Source organism: Xenopus laevis, chromosome 5L (genome assembly GCF_017654675.1).
Source record: "Xenopus laevis strain J_2021 chromosome 5L, Xenopus_laevis_v10.1, whole genome shotgun sequence".
NCBI lineage: Eukaryota > Metazoa > Chordata > Amphibia > Anura > Pipidae > Xenopus > Xenopus laevis.
The window spans coordinates 23457744-23479065 of NC_054379.1; the positions used below are offsets into that span (position 1 = coordinate 23457744).

Consider the following 21322-nt stretch of genomic DNA (forward strand, 5'->3'; position numbering starts at 1 on the left):
GCCATTTCATGATGGTCTGTGTGCTGCCTCAGAGATCACCTGACCAGAAATACTGCAGCTCTAACTGTAACAGGAAGAAGTGTTGACTCAAAAGACAGAACTCAGTCTGTTAATTGGTTCATGTGACCTAACATGTATGGTTTTTTGTGTGCACCGTGAATCCTAGGATCCCAGGGGGATTTTATAAAATGGCAATTTTCTATTTATGATTACCCAATGGCACATACTACTAAAAAAGTATATTATTATGACAATGGTTTATTTACATGAAGCAGGGTTTTACATACAAGCTGTTTTATTCAATATATTTTTATAGAGACCTACATTGTTCGGGGGGGGGGGGAGTTTTCCATTAAAGGCAACAAGGAGCCTCATAATAACCAAATCACATGACTCCCTAGCACCACTAAATGTAAAACTCCATATTGTCGGTCAGGGACACTGCTGGTACCCACCTACGTCTGTCCACTGGCAGCAAAGACTGAAACTTGCTCATAATGTGGATAATTAACCAGAATGCAAAGAGGCCGCATTCAGAACCACTAGTAATGCCTGGTGATAGAGTCAAATCAACATGCTGACAGCTGATATAGACAATCTCTGGGCAGGAAAGGCAGTATCACCATCAGCATAGAAATGGGTTCTTAACCTGACTGCCCTTACAGTAATGGGATTTTCTACCAAGAGATGGTGAATGATTTATTGGTGGGGAGGAAAGGAGATTTCCCCATCAGCATAGGAAGGGTTTCTGTACTGTAAGGACAGTCAGGTTATGGGATCCCCAAAATCAAGAGAGGGTGAATGAGTTATTTATTGGTGGGGAGGAAAGGAGACTTCACCATCAGCATAGGAAGGGTTTCTTTACTGTAAGGACAGTCAGGTTATGGGATCCCCTATTAAGAGAGGGGTTCCTTAGTATAAGGGAGGTCAGGTTGAGGGGTGCTGGGCAGGTTGGAGAAGGAGAAGCTGAAGACATGGGGGACACAAAAATTATACTTGGATTTCAGCAACACAGAACAAAGACACAAACACATAGGACCCATTTTCATGCCTCAGTGTCTCCCCCCACAGTTCATAATCATAATAGAAAAGTCCAATGACACCGAGGGGACGGGAGGCATTTATTGCCATGGGGATGATGCATGTCTCTATTAGTGCACACGGGTAGGTAGCACAAACCATGCACAGACAAAAAAGTGCCAAGGAAAGTTCCGGCATGGACTCTGCACAACATGCAGCACTGGACTGGGATCCACAAGAAGGTAAATCCAATGAGGCAGATCCTGTTGAATTAGCAGGGGTCAACTGCATAGTAACATGATATTAAATCCAGTACCCCCCTCTCTATGGTGCACCTCCAGTTCAGCTGATATCTGGTTCCCCAGTACCATGTGACCCACATTCTGTAACTGACTGTGTGGTTTTCTTTTTTTTCATTCCGGTATCCAATGAGAAGCTCCGGCCAATCAGATTAAAAGCAAGCTGGCCAATTTCAGATTTTTTTTAAAAAAAGGGCAAAAAAGGGAGTATTAGCAATTTTTAGGGCAGAAGAGAGAATCCAGGGTCATGCAGGAACATCTATAGTCTGTCTGAAGGTGCTGGAAGCTTTTAATGAACCAGACATTTTGGGAGATGTAGTTTACAATGATAAGGGACCAGGGTGTGGGAGGGCCTGAAGTCATAGGCATAAAACCAAAGTCACACCTCAGGCCAAAGTAAGTACTGGTGGCCCGACAGGACTTCATGAGAATTTTGGACTGAGCGAGTCACTGGATCAGCACAGGATAGAGGTAAGTCGCACAGGAGCAGGTAAGTAACACGAAGGCTGGAGAAACTCTTGCAGTCCAGAATTGCTGCTGTGCCTGTGTCTCCCAGTGCGGGCCCCCTGGGGCCCTACTACCTATCTTCTGTCAGGCTGGAGGACATGCACGGATGATGCGCCTGAATGAACTGCAGGACAACGTCTTTGGAGAGTTTGTCCGAGTCGGGGTCTTGTTTCTGGGAGTCGTGAATCTGCACCCCTTCCCCCCACTCCCAGAATAGGCGCCCGAAGTAGCAGGTGCTGTAAAGGAAGGAAAAGTGGGGCAAAAAAAGCAGTTGGGTTGCCAGAATCTAAGGGGTTGTAACCTTATGCTCCAAATAATGATCATATTGTGGGATCACTGGGTCAGTGATAAGCTGCTGAAGGAATTCTGGGAGTCATAGTTCTGCAGCAACATCTAGTCAGTTGCACCTTTATAACAGCTAAGCAATACCTTTAAATGGATTGTTCACCTTTAAATTAACTTTTAGTATAAGGTGAAGAGTGATATTTTGAGCCCATTTGCAATGGGTTTTCGTTTTTTTATTTGCGGTTTTTGAGTTATTTAGGTTTTTATTCAGCAGCTCTCCAGTTAGCAATTTCAGCAAACTGGTTGCTAGGGTCTGAATTACCCTACCAAACCATGCATTGATTAGAATAAGAGACTGAATATGAATAGGCGAGTGACTGAATATAAACATGAGTAATAAAAAGTAACAATATCATTACATTTGTAGCCTTACAGGGCATTTGTTTTTAGATGAGGTCAGTGGTCATTTAAAAGCTGGAAAGAGTCAGAAGAAAAAGGCAAATAATTCAAAAACTATATAGAAATAAAAATGAAAGCCAATTGAAAAGATGCTTAGAATTAGCCATTCTATAACATACTAAAAGTTAGCTTAAAGGTAAACTACCCCTTAAACTGACACCTACCTGCCCAGTCAGTAACTAAATTTGCAAGCAGAGACCTAAACACTGAGGTATTAACCCTGCTGCCCCCTGTTCTGCCAAATGACCTTTAAAGAAATAGAATGAAATATTTACTCACTGAAATGGAGCAATGGACTCCACTGGGACTTCAAATTGCGAGCTCTTTGTCTTAGAGTTGTAGAAATATTTGCGTTTCTGACTTTTGCTGAAGGCCATAGTCCAGGGATCTGTGAGATGATAAATACCATGAGAGTCTGCTGTGTAACAAGCAGCACATATTGTTAATCACAATGGCAGCTCCTGGCACAGGAAATAAAACCCCTCTCACCATTTATAGTTTTAACAATATAGAGGCCACATGGCACAAAGTGACGGTCATCTCTGCCGGTGTAGGAAAGGCGCAGGTATCCCCCAGAACTCTTAACGTGCTTCATATCTAACCTGTGAGCACAAACACATGTGTAAGTAATACAGCAACTGTATGTTCTCTACAAACTGCACGTTACCCTCTTGTGTTACCCTCAGACTATCATCAAACTACATGAAATTTCAGAAACTCCCAGGTTGACAGGTGCATTCAGGTTTCTGATTAGGGACCTGGGTGCATAGCAGCTGAGCGCTGGTGTCTGGGTGCTTAGCAGCTGAGCACTGGCATATGGGTGCTTCTAGCAGCTGAGTGGTGGCATATGGGTGGTTTTAGCATCTGAGCACCGGTGTATGAGTGCTTCTAGCAGCTGAGTGATGGTGTATGGGTGCTTAGCAGCTGAGTGCCGGTGTATGGGTGCTTTTAGCAGCTGAGTGGTGGCATATGGGTGCTTTTAGCAGCTGAGCACCGGTGTATGAGTGCTTCTAGCAGCTGAGTGCTGGAGTATGGGTGCTTCTAGCAGCTGAGTGCTGGTGTATGGGTGCTTCTAGCAGCTGAGTGCTGGTGTATGGGTGCTTCTAGCAGCTGAGTGCTGGTGTATGAGTGCTTTTATCAGTTGGAAAACCCTGAGGTTAGAGAGAGAGCAAGTCATTTCTTTCACTTGCTTTATGTACAAACTGTAGGAACAGACTCACCGTAAAAAGATCTTTTCTATCTCTTCAAGCCGATACACTTCCTTCACTCTTAAAGAAAAGAAGACTGAGTCAGCACAAATCTACCCAGTGGGTAAATGGGCAATACTAAATTATGTTCACCTAATTCTGCAAAAATACCCTGCTATGTTTGCTCATAATTTGTATAAAAAGATACCATAAATCTATAGCATAGGTATTCCCCTGCACTACGTACAATTCAGCAGGATCAGCCCCTAAGTTTGCTCATAGCCTGTACAGATAGATCCCATAAAACTGTCAGCATAGGTATCCCCTGTAATAAGCACAATTCAGCAGAAACAGTCCCATAAGTTTGCTCATAGCCTGTTCAGAGAGATACCATAAAACTATAACAGCATAAGTATTCCCCTGTACTAAGCACAATTCAGCAGGAACAGCCCCTAAGATTGCTGATAGACTGAACAGAGGGATACTATATTAAAATGCCAGGATGGGAATTCTCTTGTAGTATGCTGCCACAGAGCTCATACTGAAATACAATACACTATTTTTGGGTCCCAAGGAGGAAGCTTCTGCTAGGGGCTAGGGGGGTTCCAGTCAGGAAGTACAGCAGTAGAATATGTAACTTTTCTGATGTTCTAGAAATTTTCCAACCCCCACCTCCTAACCAAAAGGTGGGAAATTCCTCCTACAAGCCTTAGCATGATTCTTTTGGATGAAGCCAATAAAATTCTTTCTGATTAAAAGTCAGATAAAGCTCCAAGCACCTACCTGATTGGATTCATGTCAGGCCGGCTTGGCTTGGAAACTGCCCTGACAAATTTCTCTGCCAGCTGGATTCTAGAGGGGAAAAGAAAAAATAGAATCACTGGGGAAATGTCTTGTATTGGAGTCTCATCTATTGCAGAGTCAGTTATTATTGCTCTTCAATACAGGGGTGCTCTGAGTGACACATGCCCAGAGCCCCTTCCAAGTGGGTTTCAAGGACCCTTGAAACCAAGGACCCTTCTAATTGGCCAAATACACTTGGTGCCAGCAAAGACTACCAGAGATATTTCTGCTTTAAAGGAATTGTTCAGTATAACAATAAAAACTAGGTAAATAGATAGGCTGTGCAAAATAAAAAAACATTTTCAATATAGTTAGCCAAAAATGTAATGTCTAAAGGCTGGAGTGACTGGATGTGTAACATAATAGCCAGAACACTACTTCCTGCTTTTTAGCTCTCTTGGTTTCACTGATTGGTTACCAGGCAGTACCAAATCAGTGACTTGAGGGGGGGGCTACATGGGTCATAATTGTTGCTTTTGAATCTGAGCTGAATGCTGAGGATCAATTCCAAACTCACTGAACAGTTATGTCACATGTGGCCCCCTTAAAGTCGCTGACTAAATAAGAGTTAGAGAGCCAAAAGCAGGAAGTTGTGTTCTGTTATGTTAGACATCCTCTCACTGATTGGTTACTGCCTGGTAACTAATCATTGGAAACCAAGAGAGCTGCAAAGCAGGACGTTGGGTTCTAGCTATTATGTTAGACATCCAGTCACTCCAGCCTTTATACATTACATTTTTGTCTAACTAACTATATTAGAAACAAATTTTATTTTGCACAGCCTATTTACCCAGTTTTTATTTTTACACTGAACTATTTCTTTAACGCTGGTTTAAAGATAGATGATAAAAACTAAGGCAAAGAAAGGAAAAGAGCAATAGTTAAAAGGAATAAAAACATACCCAGGGCAGAGTTACAGTATAATTAGGAAGAAAAAGAAAGTGACAAAGAGCAGCAGAAAGAGAAACAAATCACTGGTGAAGCTTGTAAACATGATAGACAGATGGAGCTGCCGAAATGATGGGCAGAACAAAAGAATAAGGGAAAGGGGCATTACCTCTGAGTGAAATGGTGCGTCCGTACATCCATCCCATTGAGAAATAGAACGTCAAGTACATGGATAGCACTAATCTTCCTCTGCGCTTTCCCCTGCAAACAAGCAAGCAGCTTTCATATCCTTTAACCCTTTTATATTTTTCCATATTCCTGAAATTGTACCCAGGGTAAACTGTAACAGAAAGGTGACTATTCTCTGGAGCCAGTCATTGTAACAAGAAGGGCACTGTCTGTTATATTCAAGTGACTACTGGGCAGTGAAGGGGTTACATAAGTGCAGTGCATTTATCTAGGCTACAGAGCTAGTTATGGAAAGGCAGACAATCACCAAGCCACATGTCCAGCCATTGATCCATTACCTCTCCTTTTAGTTCATGAACAATCTCCACAGAAAGCAGGGTGTCACGTGGCAGCTCCGTTTTCAGGTCAAGTTTAGTCCAGCGTTCGTTGGAACGACCCCCCCAAGTGTATATCTGAGATCGCTGTATTCATGGAGAGACATAAATAAGCCTTTAGCAGGGTTACACAACAAGGCTTATTCATTAGTCTGATGTCTGTGTCACTGAATAAAGAGAATAAGTCTTACCCCCAAGCCCAGGAGGAACTTTGGTTCGCTCCCACACACCATACATCTGTAGTCAAAGACATGGATCAGCTTTTCCAAGGTCTTTGCAGTGAGTGGCGTCGGCTTGTAACTAAAGACATCAATGTTCTGGCTCTGAAAATGAAAAAAAATGAAAGTGAACTCTCAACATCACAGAATTGGTAGGAGCCTTTAGGTCCATGCATCATAAAGCAACTCAATGACTGCTAATGTTTGTAAGCTGTAAAGCTGCAGGGGTCAGTTTCTATTCCTAACAGCAGCTCTAAAGGGGAACCCATGGGGCTGTTAAAAGAACAGTTCAGTATAACAATATAAACTGGGTAAATAGATAGGCTGTGCAAAATAAAAAATGTTTCTAATATAGTGTTAGCCAAAAATGTAATCTATAAAGACTGAAGTGAGCAGATGTCTAACATAATATCCAGAACTCGACTTCCTGCTTTTCAGCTCTTTAACTCTGAGTTAGTCAGTGACTGTAATGGGGCGCACATGGGACATAACTGTTCAGTGAGTTTGCAATTGATCCTTAGCACGCAGATCAGATTCAAAAGCAAATAACATGACCCATGACCCCTCAAGTCACAGATTGGCTGTTCCCTGGTAACCAATCAGTGGAAACCAAGAGAGCTGCAAAGCTTCTGGCTATTATGTTACATTACATTTTTGGCTAACTATATTAGAAACATTTTTTATTTTGCACAACTGATCTATTTACCCAGTTTTTATTTTTATACTGAACAATTCCTTTAATGCAGCACCAAACAATTGCTGGTTCTGCTTCACAATGGAGCAAAATACAAAAAGGGCGGTTTCAGGAATGTAGTACCTGCTGAATCAAGGGCACGGGACTGTTACTGTTCAGTACACTATGGCTACAGCTTGCCATGCAGATTGTGTAAGGAATCGAGCTGACTGACAGAAGAGCACAGTTCTGAATATACTGTGTGGACGCCAACACGATGACTGATGGTTCTCATTTGTACCTGAATCAGTTGGAAAAACTTGGTCTTGGCATCAGTATTAGTTGGTGCCACTCGCGCCTGGTCTGGAATCTGAAGGAGCAAATTACACAAATTACACAAATGCCTTCATGGCATAATACTGTGCCAATTCCATTTTTAACCCCCAGAACACATGGCAGGATAAATTCAGGGCCAATTCCATTTATAATACCCCAGAACACATGGCTTAATAAATACAGTGCTAGTTTAGTCTATAATAACTGTTACAAACAAATAGTAGAATAAGTGCAGGGTCCGTTCTATGTAGAACAACCCAGAATGTGAAGTAGTATAAATACAGTGTCAACTCGGTGTATAATACCTCTAGGAACACAAAGCAGAAATACAGTGCCAGCCCCATGTATAATGTCCTTTAATGTTGGCTTGGGGAAGTTTAGTCTTTATTAAAACCAATTATGACAAATAAGTGAAACAGATAAACAGTTGCAGCCTTTGCTATTGGTGATAGGTCCAAAGATGCAATAAACAACTGCATAAATTCTGCAAAAGGTTTTGCTTAGCTCTGAACAGAACTATCCAAGCACCGCTTCCTTGCTACCAGTCATGCCCGGACTTACCCCCCACAGCTTCAGGCACTCCTTGCGTATATCTGCCTGGCGCAGCTCACTCTGAGTCCTAAAAAGAAAATCAACCTTTGTTATTGGGGGGTACACATAATGAACAATGGGCAAGATGAATAAAAAGTGGCAATGCAGGAGATTACTATGGGAATGCAGGAGATTATTGTTCCCAATCTCCCCTAGGTCTGCATCCAATGCAACCCGCATAAACACTAAAACTGGACACTTTCCCTATGGGTCTGTAGTAGTGATGGGCGAACCTGCCCAGTTTCGATTTGTCAAAAAATTTGCGAAACAAGAAAAATTAGCTGAAATGCATTTTTTTGACGAGTGACAATTTTTTTTCCACCCATTGGAGTCTACGGGCGTCATTTTCACAGCATTTCCACTGCTAGTCAGTACCTGTGGGTACGAGTTCTTGAAACAATGAACTCTTGCAGTAAGGAATGCACACAAATACAGGCAAGTAGAGGCCTGTGTGCAGGAGCCCTGCAGTACAAAGCATGGTATGAAAGGACCAGTACTTACGAATCTTGGACAAAAGCGTGGATTTTGGCCAGGGCCTTGATCTGCACTTCACAGTGGCTGGAAAAAATAGAAATAGATCAGTGGATTTATACACCTGATGTCAGAGCTGAAGCTGCAGCAGAACAGAGACCATAACCGCATCCCCCCATAGCAGACATATTTCTTACCTCTCGTTAGAACGGACCATGTAGTCATAGAACTGCCTGTCCCCCTTAAGCACCACCAGGGGAACCACCAAACTGACATCCTGATCTGAATTGCGCAGATGATTGAGACGGCAATTTACAGTGAACATGTAATTACGTACGTCATCAATGCCCTCTTTCAGTCCACGACAAACCACATATCTAACAGAGACAGGGTTATCATAAATACCAATGCACATGCAGTATAAAGTACAGCCTCCGAAGTAAAGATAATGGGTGCATAGAGGGTTGGTCCTGTCCCAAACATCTTATTGGAGAAAACATTGTGACTAGATTAAAGAATTAAGATTCCAGTAAAGGACTGGCATCAGCTTATTGAGAATGGCAACATCCCATCCTACCCCCAAACTGAGAAAGAAGGGTGGTATCATGGCACCTTGTGTGAGGGATGAAAAAATGTAAAATCACCTCTCAGAGTTAGCTGGCCGGCTGGTCAGAGGCTTGAAAAGGCAAACTCGCTCAAAGCAGCAATACAACAAATAAATGAGGCCGATGCTGAATGGAGTGAACAGGTCAAACGTTTTGCAGATGAAATGTCCTCCTGCAAGAGACTCAATTATTATAACAAGCCTTGCTTATCTATAACACTGCCAGTCTGTGTTTCCAACTTCAGGATTCAGATGATCTGCCCCATTTTAAACATGTGGCAGTAACAGTAGGGGTGGAAAATATGTCAGAAATATACCAAGGTTGCTATGTGACTTATTGTAATATGATCTGTTGCCTTTCTTTTCTGTTCCTTTTAGAGCTACAGTGACCTGTATTTTTCTTTATTATCCAGCAATCATTTCTGAGTAGTGATATGGGTTTTAATAAGCACTGGCCAAGCTACCTGCAGTCAGCTAAACAAAGACAGTCCATGAAGGGGGCGGGGGAGATACATCATTTTAAATGATTTTCTGACTAAAGCAAAAAAACAAATGATAAGAGTCAGCTTATAGGGACTGGTGGGCAGATCTGTAAAAGAGCAGAATTACCAGTACACATGGCTGACACCCCGTGGATATTTATGCATTTAGGGGTGGGGGGTATGTTACAAATAAGTTACCTGTTCGGACAACAGAGAGTCCCACCAGGAACTGGCACAGAAGGAGTTGCTTGCTGAGAATCTCCTGAATGTTCTCCTGCCCTTCCACAGAGAAGCCCTGCAAACAGCAAGAGTCAAGCTTATGTACTGGGGCCTTTCCATCAGATCAAGCTCTGAACTAACTTAGTTTCTCAAACATGGCGGTGATATCATATAAACCTGCACAACCAGTACTAATGCAGGGAAAGCAGGAATAATTTATAGGTAGGGTTTATTCATGTACATGCTGTACTTTCTAAGGAAAACAATATGGCACCTCTCATCCATACACACACACAAATATACAGATAACAGATGGTCTGTGTGCTCCATAAGCTGTAAAATTCCAGTGCCTGCAATGTGGGTCTATCTCCTGTTCTGAGCAGAGTATAAATCTGGAAACTTACACCATCTGCCATCATAAAGTGGACCCCCTTGTGATCCGTGTTGTCAAGGATAAAATTTCGGAAGGCTGTGATGTTCTCGGGTCGAGTAACATCTCCGTCGCCATCCACTCCTCCTTCCCCTGGGAGAAGACAGCAAGCTTAATGAGATGCGGCAGACTGGCCAATCACCTCTCACATTGCAGGTTAGTAATTGTTTCCTTGGGCCTAAATGCAATATATATACACATCCTCCTACTACTATTTTGTGTATTTTGTTACATGTAGGTGCCTCGGTGGCAGGTGTTTTACATTGGAAGTCTTCCTGCCTAAGGACGCGCAGCATTATAGTGTCTGGGGACACATGAACAGATAAAAATCCAGACAAGGGTATGGGTCAGCTCCTTACACAGGTGTGGGTTCCTGTCTAACCATAGGAAATAGAACAACCTAGAATCAGGAATTGCAGAGACAAAGGGCTCTATATCTGGTTAAGTAGTAAGGGAGAAATGATTTGCGTATCCTTCCAGACCATAGGAAAGAAAGCTGCCCAGGAGCAGGAAGTACAAAGATTAAGAGGAGTTGTCATATTAAAAACTCTTAAGGCTTAGTAGCCCTTTAATTTTCTACAACATCATGTTTAATTACAGCTCTGTAGGGACCGTGGTTATGGTTTGTGGAGTTATGCTGTTATGCTAGTGCTGACCTGTAGGTGGCACCAATACTGTTCATAAACGTTACACAGGTATGACACTGACAAGCAAGGAATGAAGAACGTGTAAGGCGGGTATGGCTGGCACACTGGTGCAGGTACACTTTTCCTAGCTTCAACTTACCATAATAAGGTTCAAAGAGCTCACTAGGAGCAGCGTAAAAGTCCTCCAGCTTGAAGTCATTGGGTCCCTTTAGGGTCATGCCAAAGCCCTTAGCATGCCACTTCTTTCTCCACAGTACATACTCTGAAAAACCCCCGGGTCCAGCACAGACATCAGCAAAATACAACAGCTCTGATTCCTTCTCCTTCAACTTTGGCTTCTGAAAGAGAGTCAGTGGGACTGGGATAAGCACCCGCTAATATGCATGCAGTAACCATACACGTCTAGTACACATGAGACAATGCGTCCCTCCAATCCAAATTCTGATTGGTAACCCCAAGGCTTGTAGTAACGACATATAAGCACATATTATCATCACTTGTGTGTCTGGGCACCTACTGTAACCTACAGAACAGTCTCATTCTGCTTCCAATTTCCCTTTTATCACTGGATAGTATCACAAATGCACCTCAGTAGGTATGTACTAATGCACATAACATTGGGTAGCCTTGAATTTGGTGCAGGGTGCTCTGAGCCACCAATGAGCAAGGAGGGGGCCACATTGGGACTGTCACTGGGCAGATGTACTAGTAAGAGTTATTACGATGATTGCTGGCTCCTGATTAGACAGAAAGTTCAAGGTGTTCTAAACTAGCCAATTGACATAATGTGCCAAGGAGAGCAAACATTATCTCACCCCTTGCGAGTCTTTAGGGTTGGTAAACATGTACTCAAATACATGGTCAATGTTGGCCATTTTCATTGCTGCTCTGTAGAGAGAGAAAGAAACCGTGTCAATGAAGGTAGCACACAACATGCACATACAATTCCCCAAAAAGAGACACCGAGCAATTAAAAGATTTTGGAATGTAACATCGTGTAAGGAATTTTTTGCCATATTGAACAATCCCACAATATTCCAGCTTGCTTGGGGTTTTGTTTTACCTTGGCAGAGAAAGCACAAAAAGGTAGCTACTAAATGGAATAAAAGAATCCTACCACCTACCATGCCAGGGTATCCCACTGCAAGTGTTGGTATGTTAATGAACACCCAGGCTACAACCGCCCCTTTTTATAGAATGTATGGAGAAATTCAGACCCACCGATTAAGGAAGAAGACTCCTCGGATCATCTCATATGGGTTAGATCGGGTCCTGGCACGTCTCATCTCCTCCCCTTCCAGCTCATCAAATGCACTCTGCAAGCACAGTAATAGTCACATCTTATTCAGCATGGAACCCCATGTTCCCCCAGTACAATTCAACCATCTCAGCTACAAGGAATATGGCATTGTGGTCTATGGCAGCGCTCACCTTGCACTGCAGCAGGCTAGTCAGGAGATTTTCCCGACAGAACTCAGACTCATCGTCTATGATCAACTTTCTCTGCAGCACAACAAGATGAAGAATTAGCTGTGATGCACTATTATATTATAATTCTAAAGTTTCATTTTAATTACAGATACAATTAACAATAACTTCCCATCATTACAGTTACATAATTGCAATGCTGTGTAGACAGGCAGATCACGAGTAGTCAGACACAGACAGGAATAGAGAAGACAGAGAAGAGACAGAGAAGAGGGATAGGCAGGGCCCTAGGCATCAAAGTGATATTGTAATATACAGAGCTATATCACACTGCCCCCGGTGTACAAAACATGCCCTGCACTACCTTCCCCACAGTCATCCAGTCCGACAACTCGTCAGCATCTGGGATCTCGGTGGTGCATTCTGGGAACCAGTCCACTTCTTCATAAGCAGTAGCCTAAAATATAAAGAGAGCTCTGATACAGAGAACAAGTCATATATTAACTGCCTGTGATACCAGCCTGGTCCTGTGCCCTGTCTTATAGAACTTAACTTTTAGAACTTAGTACCTGCACCCTATGAAATAGAACCAGACTGGTAGCAATGAGGAACCACATGAGTAATGACACAAGCACCCTCTGTGCAGAGTTGCAGCCATGCGATTGTAAATCATAATCAGTGATACACATGCTCCAAATAACCCATCAATTATCTTTAAAATTTCAGTAAGAGTATAATTAATAACCTGTCATTTGGGATGTACCACTTACCTCTGGCTCAGTCCGCCAGTTTATATTCAATTCTTTCTCAAATCCTTTTAAGACCATGCCCAGACCCCTTCGGCCTTTTTGATTGGAAGATTCAATGATTTCTTTTCTGCCTTGGCCAAATTTCCCCAAACCTTCACCCTCACGGAAGCCCATCTTGGCCTGGGAGAAAAAAACAAGTCAGTCAGGTTAGTTAGAATGTATAAGAACATGACCTGTCCTGAATGCAAATAAAATGCTAAACGTTATTCCACAGGGTGCAGAATTTTTCTTGACCCACAAGCCCCCATCCTAATCAGAGACTTCAGTGCCCATTGCCGCCTTTGCAAGTGCCACCTGGAGAGATATACCATGAGCTTCTGCGAGACACTGTTGTACATGGCATAACGGGAGGAAGTGCCTTCTGCAAGAGGTTCAGACAGGGTCTCATTTCTGCCAGAGCCAAATACAGGCCTCTTCTCTTCGCTGTCACTGTCAGAGCCTGTGCTGCTTGTGGAAGACTCTGAAATAGAAGGAATAATCAGATATAGATTACGTTACATATGGCAAATTAAATCCCATGCAATCATCCAATATATCCAAGCTGCCAGGGAAACGGCACAGCACTAAAATATCACTAAGACTTTAGAGAAGTTTCTAAAACCAATGTGTGAAAACTAAACAACTACTGGGGTGTGGGGACATGTTTTTTCTAACTATTGTATTTCCTCTTTAATATTGATTTAATGTGTTGTGTTTACAAAAAAAGGGTTCTGTACTCATCTCAATAACCATGATTACCACAGTGTGCAAGTGTAAGGAGAAGCTCCTCTCACCCCGAGTACCATGGAGTGAGTGAGAACCTCCACTCACCCTGAGTACCATGGTTGCTGTAGGGTGTGAGTGCCATAGTAAGTGTTCCCCACAGTGAGTGTGTAATAAGGAGCTACACTCACCCCCCAAGTATTATGGTTGCTGTACTGTGTGTGCCATCATGAGTGTTTCCCACAGTTAGTGCATAAAGATATGCTCCACTCACCCTGAGTACCATGGTTGCTGTATTGTGTATCATCGTCAGAGGTGGAGCTCAGATTCAGACCTAACTCTTCAATCCGCTTTTTCTTACGGCTCTGAACGCTGTTGGGCTGCTGCTCGGAGTCAGATCTCCTCTTCATTTTCCCTGCGTAATGGCTAAAAAGGGGCAAAATAACCAAAAAAACTAATCACAAATACAGACACAATACACACCAGAGAGAAAGGACAGATGAGGCTGAAGATCAATCAGATCTTTGAGCAACACCAGGACACAATATGTAGGGAGTAACTATGGCAACAATGAACTAAACTAAAGCCTAACAAAGAAATTGTTGCACATTATGTTTTAGGTTTCTGTACCGGCCCAGGGACAACACAGCCCTTTAGCCAGGAACATCCGTGCCTCTGAAAATGCTTCCAGTAGCCTCATCTTCTTTTTTGTTGCTTTCCAGCACTTGCTCTGGGCTACTGTCACTTACCCGAGCTTAGGTCCCACTCAAAAGCAGCCCAGAGCCCACAGACGATGCCACTGACACACAAAATGAGGCCTAACAAGATCCAAGAAGGGGATCTGCTGGGGACAATTGTTCTCATATTCTTTTTAAAGCTTTAATTCTCCTTTAAGGGCTTCATTGTAAATAACCATATAACAGCTCAATGTAATATTATAAAGTAGTTATTGTGAGGGTGGGGATTTTTTGGAGGCCACAGGCAGGAACAGTTGGTCTGGAACCACAGAGAGTACAGGCAGCATGAGACAAACAAGTAGGGTGATGTGGACAGAGCACATAAAACATACATCTAACATACAATAATCACTTACACAGCACATGCAAAGTTACTGAAGAAGTCAAGAATGCCACGTTAGAGCATAAGCGGGTCCCCTCAGAACATCACCAGCATAATATTGGGCATGTAGAAAAAGCCTCCTCACAGCCTCAGACACCTGAAAAGGGAAGGATAGCTTGAGTTTCGCTCCGACTTCCCCCACTAGAGAAATCTTCCTATGAGACCCTATAATCACCCTGGAACTTTTTTAGCACATTCAGTTGGTATCTCACTGAATAAATGCTTGTCACACACTTGCCTTGCCAATATCAATGCTGGACACTGGAGTCATGGGAAGGCAAAGACCTAAAGTGGGGGAGGCATTCCCAAATAATATCTGGTCTTTCTGTGTTATAGATGGACCTCCAACAACTTCGCCACCCCAAAATCTACCTAATGAGAAACCAAAAGGGATGTGACCAATGGACAAAGTCTTGTACAGGGGTGTTTATATTATTATTAACACTTTAACAGGTGGGATGTTCCTCTGTAAGTTTTGTTTTAAATCCACCGCACTCATGCAATTAACTAACAATGCAATAGTGGTGCTAGTCATCCGTTGACCCGGCTTGGTCCCACAGCAACAGCAATCTATATTCATGGATCCGCACACACACAATTTTTCTGCAGTCAGGTAAGTGCCTTTCTTCATTTTATGACATCACCAGTATCAACGTTTCGGGGGGAGGGGGTACACCCACACCTGATGAAGGGAGGGTGGTGTACCCTCCCCCCCCAAAACGTTGATACTGGTGGTGTCATAAAAAAAAAGGGGCACTTCCCCGACTGCAGAAAATTTGTATGTGCGGATCAATGAATATAGATTGCTATTCCTCAGTAACACAATAATACCCCAGGCAGAATAATAATAGTGACAGTAATATTCTGACTGGCCATGGGGTGAGATACTGGTCAGTAATATAGAGTCAGTAATACAGAGTAACAAAGTGGGGCCCCAGGGCAGTACCTCGCTGTAAAATAATAGTGACTGAACTGGTGGGAGGATACTCAGCAGTAATATAGAGTAACAGAGTGGGGCCCCAGGGCAGTACCTGGCTGTAAAATAATAGTGACTGAACTGGTGGGGGGATACTCAGCAGTAATAAAGAGTAACAGAGTGAGGTCCAGGGCAGTACCTGGCTCTATGATAATAAGGACAGTAATACCATGGTGGGCATGGGAGGGTGAGTTACTCAACAGTAATTTATAGTAACAGATTGGGGCCACAGGATACTACCTGGCTTTATAATAATAGCGGCTGTAATACCCTGCAGGCCTGGGGGGGGGAGGATACTCAGCACTAATAAAGAGTAATAGAGTGAGCTCCAGGGCAGTACCTGGCTCTATGATAATAGTCACAGTAATACCATGGTGGGCATGGGTGAGTGAGTTACTCAACAGTAATATAGAGTAACAAAGCAAGGCCACAGGACATTACCTACCTAGCTGTATTATTATAAGTCACAGTAATAACCTGACTGGCCTGTGGGGTGAGATACTCATCAATAATATAAGTGGGGTCCCAGGGCAATAGCTGGCTGTATAATAATAGTGACAGTAATAGCGTGTTTGCCTGGGGTGGGGGTGAGATATTCATCACTAATATAGAGTAACAAATTGGGCCCAAGGCATTAGTTGACTGTATAATAATAATAATAGTGACAGTAATACCCTGGCAGGCCTGGGAGAGCTGAGATCCTCAGCAAAAACACAGAGCAACAGAGTTCGGGTGGGGGAGGCACCAGGGCACTGCCTGGCTGTATAATAAGACTAATAGTGAGTGACAGTGCTCGGATGCGGGCTAGATACTCGCTACAGCTATACAGCAGCACTCACAGTGGAATCACACGCAGTTACTGCCAATCGACCCCAGTTTCGTTTCTTGTCGCTCCTGATTAGCCCGGGGTCCTACTCTCGCCGCGCGCAGATGACGTCACGAAGCTGCCCGTTAGAGCGCCTGAATCATATTCACGTCCCTCTATCGACCTTAGATATGGACGGAATGGGCAAATCTCATGGGCATATGCCCATATATTATATTTATAGTGTGTATAACTGTAGGGAGAGCTTATAGTGCGTGTTCTATTACAGACTGACACTCTCAACACTGGCAGCAGTGCTGCATACCTCCCAACATTTTGGAAGTAAAAAGAGGGACAAAAAATTTTTTTCCGCAAGTAGCGCAGCAATTTTTTTGACCACACCCCTTTCTGTGGCCACACCCCCTAATTACAATGTTTGTTTTACAAAATTTGGCGGGTTATGAATGTTTAAAAATATTTCTCCTTATCTAAACTGTGTTTTTGTGTCTCAAAATTGTTATAAAGTATCTTATTTGCACCTGTTAGCTGTTCTGGGCTCTCTGCTAAAAGCCAATTAAGTGAGAAACTTTGTTTCTTTTTCTGGCTGTTCAGTGCAGAGAAAAGAGGGACTTTCCAGTACAAATGAGGGACTGCCGGTTGAGCTGTCAAAAGAGGGACTGTCCCTCCGAAAAAGGGACAGTTGGGAGGTATGGGCCACTGCTGTATGAGCTTTTTTGGTAAATGATTCAGTCAAGTATTGTGAGAAATATTGACTTTGTATCCCAGAGTCGCTGCTATAAGAGCTGCCAGTTGTGTGTTTAGTGGCAGTCACCATCCAGGAGTCCAGGACACACCTTTACATTAGGCCTGACAACCAGCAAAATAATGCTTGTCAATGTTATTAGGGGTAAAAATGTAAAGGAAAGAAATATATAGTGAATAATGTAGCCCCTCTTGTAAAATATAAGGCTATTGAAGTTACGGAGGAGTTCCATGAACATATAAAAACATGAGGCCGAGTGCTTTTATACAGGTCATGGAACTCCGATATTACTTCTAATCAGTGGCGGAACTACCGGGGGAGCAGGGGGTGCGAGCAGTCAGGGCCCACACCCCCTCAGTGCCCCCCGGCCCAAAATCACGTATGGAGGGGGCGTCCCGCACCAGGGCCCCCCCCCTCTAGTTACGTTACTGCTTCTAATCCTCATATTTTGCAACAGGAGGTACTTTATTTATTATAATACACAAGTTTCAGTGAGTCATGTGACAGAAATGACATCACTAAGCTCTGATTATAACCGGTTGCCACCTATTTGGTTTTGACCCGAACGGTTCGGTTTTTGTGAGGCCTGTTCGGGTTTGAACTTTCTGTTCGGTTTTCAGCCTTATGAAACCCAGACAATAATCTGGCCAATACATGAAAAACATTTAAATACTAAGATTCTCACCTAAACATGGCTTAGTTACTGTCAAGTGCAGTTAATTTCTTATTATTACAGATACAAAAAAAACCCCATATCAATCCTAAATTAGCATTGCTGTATTTCAGAGCTTTCTGGATAACTGATTTTTGGATAATAGATCTCATACCTGTGATTAAAGGATTGGGCTTACTCATCAAGCAGAATATAGCTAGACATAGGGTTGCCACCTGTGTGGTTTTGAACTGGGCATCAATATTTTAAAACATTGTGAAAACTTGATGGAAATCCAGCCAGTTGCATGTAAGTGATGCATTAGCCTCGCCCCAGTGTCACTCCACCAACATCATTGTGCCCACCTCTGATGTCATCATGCCTGTTCCTACATCACTTCCCCACCCCCAATGTTACCCCGTGTTCGGGTTTAGCCATCAGCAAAGGTGGCAACCCTATAACCAATGACATCAATAAACCATTTATAAGGATACAATTTACAGGATATTCATGGCTCTTGTGTATTATATATACCCAGCTTGGTCAGGTCTGGATTTGTGGGAAGGCAGCAAAAGCCCAGTCCTAGCGTGGCAAGCTTATAGGGGAGGCATGGCGTTGTTTTCCAAAGCATTGGGAACATGCAGGAGATTTGACAGTCAAATCTACAGTGCTCTGGTGGAAACTTGCAGCATACCTCCCAACTGTCCCATTTTTAGCGGGACAGTCCAGATTTTGACAGCTCAGCCCACAGTCTCCTGCACTGAACAGCCAAAAGTTGCATCTCAGCAGCCGAATGCTGGAAAAGTTTCGCTAGCGTTAATTCTGCCTAGTGAAACCTAATGCCCACCCCTTAAATGGTTGGGGAAAAAAACCGCCAGCGTTTATTACAACTTTTATGAGTTTTTGACATACAGCATATGATGTCACTAACAAGATTGAAGAGGATGTGGCTTCAACTTATCAGTTTGCCTGATCCAAGGTGGCAAAGTAAAGAGGTAATGTTCTGTAAAATTCCCGCTTTGGCGAATTTGAGGAGTAACGGTCGTTTACCTAATCGAAAATTGGCCTGGCGATAGGGCGCGAAACTATGCTAGCTACGGGCACTTTGCCTTTTAGTAAATCTGCCCCTAAAATGTAATGCATTTGCGCTGTAACTTTACAGATATGCGATTGTTACATGTAATGTTTGTGAGTAGCCATTTTTAAAGAATTTGTAATTTTTAGCATAATAAAAGTGTAGCAGTGTGTTAACATTGGTGTAAGTACCCAACCAAAGGGGGGAGTTAATCTGGCGTTTGCATGCAGTGAAATAAAACACCGTCATAAATTTTCCATGTATTTGATACCACTTTTTCTACCATTTTTTCACCGAATTTCATTTTACCCAGCATAATAAATAAGCCCCTTAACCTCCACTGGGTCATGAATTTTTAGCAATACCCATAATTACTTTTGGGTCCTAACATAGCTGTAAACATTATTGCACTATTTGGGTTTTATGCACCTCCTCTTATAATTTACCGTTATATTTTATAGGGTTCATTAATTTTCAAATAATTGCCCTGCAGTCTTTATTAATAAAAGTGTAACAGGTAGGTAAGGTCAGCGCTGAAGGAAATTATAGAATCTTATGCGCAATAGCAAGTAACCAGGATAACTACATTTACCCCCTATAGATTCAGAGGTTGATAACAGCTAACTAGATGGCCCCAGAACATAATTTTCCCAGCATTTCCAGCACAAAAGCTTCGTTATGGGAATATTAGACTTGTTATGTGACAGCAGTGTCGGACTGGGACACCAGGGGGCCCACCAAAAGACCTTAGATCAGGGGCCCACTCTCAGTACTATTATTCTTCCTCTCCTCACACAACCTCTGTTCTGCTAGTCTCTTTTCTTTACATACTATAATCTATTATTCCATCTATTTAGTCTCTTTGTTCTCATACAAATAAGGAATGGCCATGAAATAAGCCAAATGTTTTGAAGAAGGAGGGCCCCCTGACACCGGGGCCCACCGGGAATTTTCCTGGTATCCCTGTGGGCCAGTCCGACAGTGTGTGACTGAGTTTTTCAACTATAATTATTCATTACTCTGTATGAAAGTAGCTGCCATATGCATGTGATTATTTCCCTGCTGGAGAGCATTCTTCTGCCTTCCTATAAATACTATATGTATGTAGGCAGTTTTGTAAGAAATCCCCCTGCCATGTTTTGCTTGGTATAATGGACATTAGGGATCATGCTTTTCATTCCTGATTTTATGAGCCTCCATGTTTATTGACATACAGTGAAACTGTCTCCATCAGGAAGACCCTTGTTCATTTTTATTTTTGCTAAAAATGATAACTGTTCCCTGTTCACTGCCCCTGCCCCAGTTAAAGCTTTCAGAGGTTCCATTTCCATTGATGATGGTTCTTACCTGCCACCACATGGCTCATAGAGAAACTGTAGAGAAGCCAATCTTTCTTATCTATGGCCAACATTTGCAAGGTTGAACCAGGAAACTCTGTCATGAAATAGTCAAGCCGTAAATCATATAAGACATAAAGAGCCCAGAAGGGGAACAACTTCATCCACATGCTGTTACCCAGCACTAAGGACATACTCATAGTACTCCTTAAACTTGCTACAATGACCTTAATATATGCCAACTGGGTACAGACAAGACATGCCAACTAAGCATACAAGGAACAGACTCATGGGATGAGCAACAGAAAAAGAAATTGTAGGCTCACCCATCAAGGAGACTTTCACCCTTCAGCATGTTATTGGGCACCTTTAAGGGACTTGGTTCAGTTCAGTCATTATGATACTATACTTTTGCACTACTTTTCACATTAATCATTATTTACAATTACCAGTCACTATTTTTTTATGGAGTGTGGGGGTGCTGTCAGCTCCTTATGTTCCATATTACCTTTATGTTCCTAAGGTAAGTTCTTGTAGCACTTATACTTCTAGATGTTGCACATTCAATGGCCAGCTCTCCCAAAACTACCATTCACCAATCAGATTTCATAATCATGTAAATTCCCTACTCCCAGCACCCAAATTTACCCATCTTAAGTGCTAACAGACTAATTTCCATTGGTGACATTATAGATGTCACCAATGGAAAATGGACATGTACAATTACAGGGTGAGACCTGGGGTAAGTGCCTATTTGTAAAAGCTGTGAAGAGCCGCGCTCGGCCTAATGATCACGTCTTTATGCATGCATCAATCCTGATGTACCATCCAGAGATATCCACTCTCAAGTTCTCAAGTTGAGAAACGGCACCACTTGCCTGAAACATGTCGTGTAAAGCAGCATAAATAATAAATAATCACAAGCAGTTAATCT

The 21322-nt window shown here is 42.7% G+C and overlaps 1 protein-coding gene across 2 annotated transcripts; it reads right to left on the reverse strand.

Moving 5' to 3' along the window:
• Positions 1-257: 257 nt before the first annotated feature.
• cmtr1.L (cap methyltransferase 1 L homeolog) lies at positions 258-16745 on the reverse strand. Of its 2 annotated transcripts, XM_018262716.2 has the most exons (25): positions 16596-16745; positions 14755-14877; positions 13936-14087; positions 13268-13419; positions 12921-13079; positions 12515-12607; positions 12154-12225; positions 11944-12038; positions 11538-11610; positions 10862-11060; positions 10050-10168; positions 9625-9721; positions 8985-9117; positions 8538-8717; positions 8371-8427; positions 7840-7897; positions 7244-7312; positions 6243-6374; positions 6016-6138; positions 5658-5749; positions 4541-4609; positions 3791-3838; positions 3060-3172; positions 2850-2958; positions 258-2062 (listed from the first exon to the last, which is right to left on the reverse strand). In XM_018262716.2, exons 3-25 carry the CDS (start codon positions 14069-14071, stop codon positions 1897-1899), a joined length of 2544 nt encoding a protein of 847 aa, XP_018118205.1. In that variant the 5' UTR covers positions 14072-14087; positions 14755-14877; positions 16596-16745; the 3' UTR covers positions 258-1896. The 2 variants fall into 2 exon arrangements, with proteins under 2 accessions (XP_018118205.1, XP_018118206.1); XM_018262717.2 differs by lacking the exons at positions 13936-14087; positions 14755-14877; positions 16596-16745 and adding an exon at positions 13770-13821.
• Between the last annotated feature and the right edge of the window lie 4577 nt (positions 16746-21322).

Bases quoted from the DNA above. Each gene is read 5' to 3' on its own strand.
- cmtr1.L (XM_018262716.2), bottom strand. From the start codon at position 14,071: ATGAAGAGGAGATCTGACTCCGAGCAGCAGCCCAACAGCGTTCAGAGC. The intron at 7,898-8,370 runs GTAAGTACTGGT...TTTTCTTTTTAG, and splicing joins CACGCTTTTGTCCAAGATTC to GACTCAGAGTGAGCTGCGCC. The intron at 3,839-4,540 runs GTAGGTGCTTGG...CTTTTCTTTAAG, and splicing joins CCTGACATGAATCCAATCAG to AGTGAAGGAAGTGTATCGGC.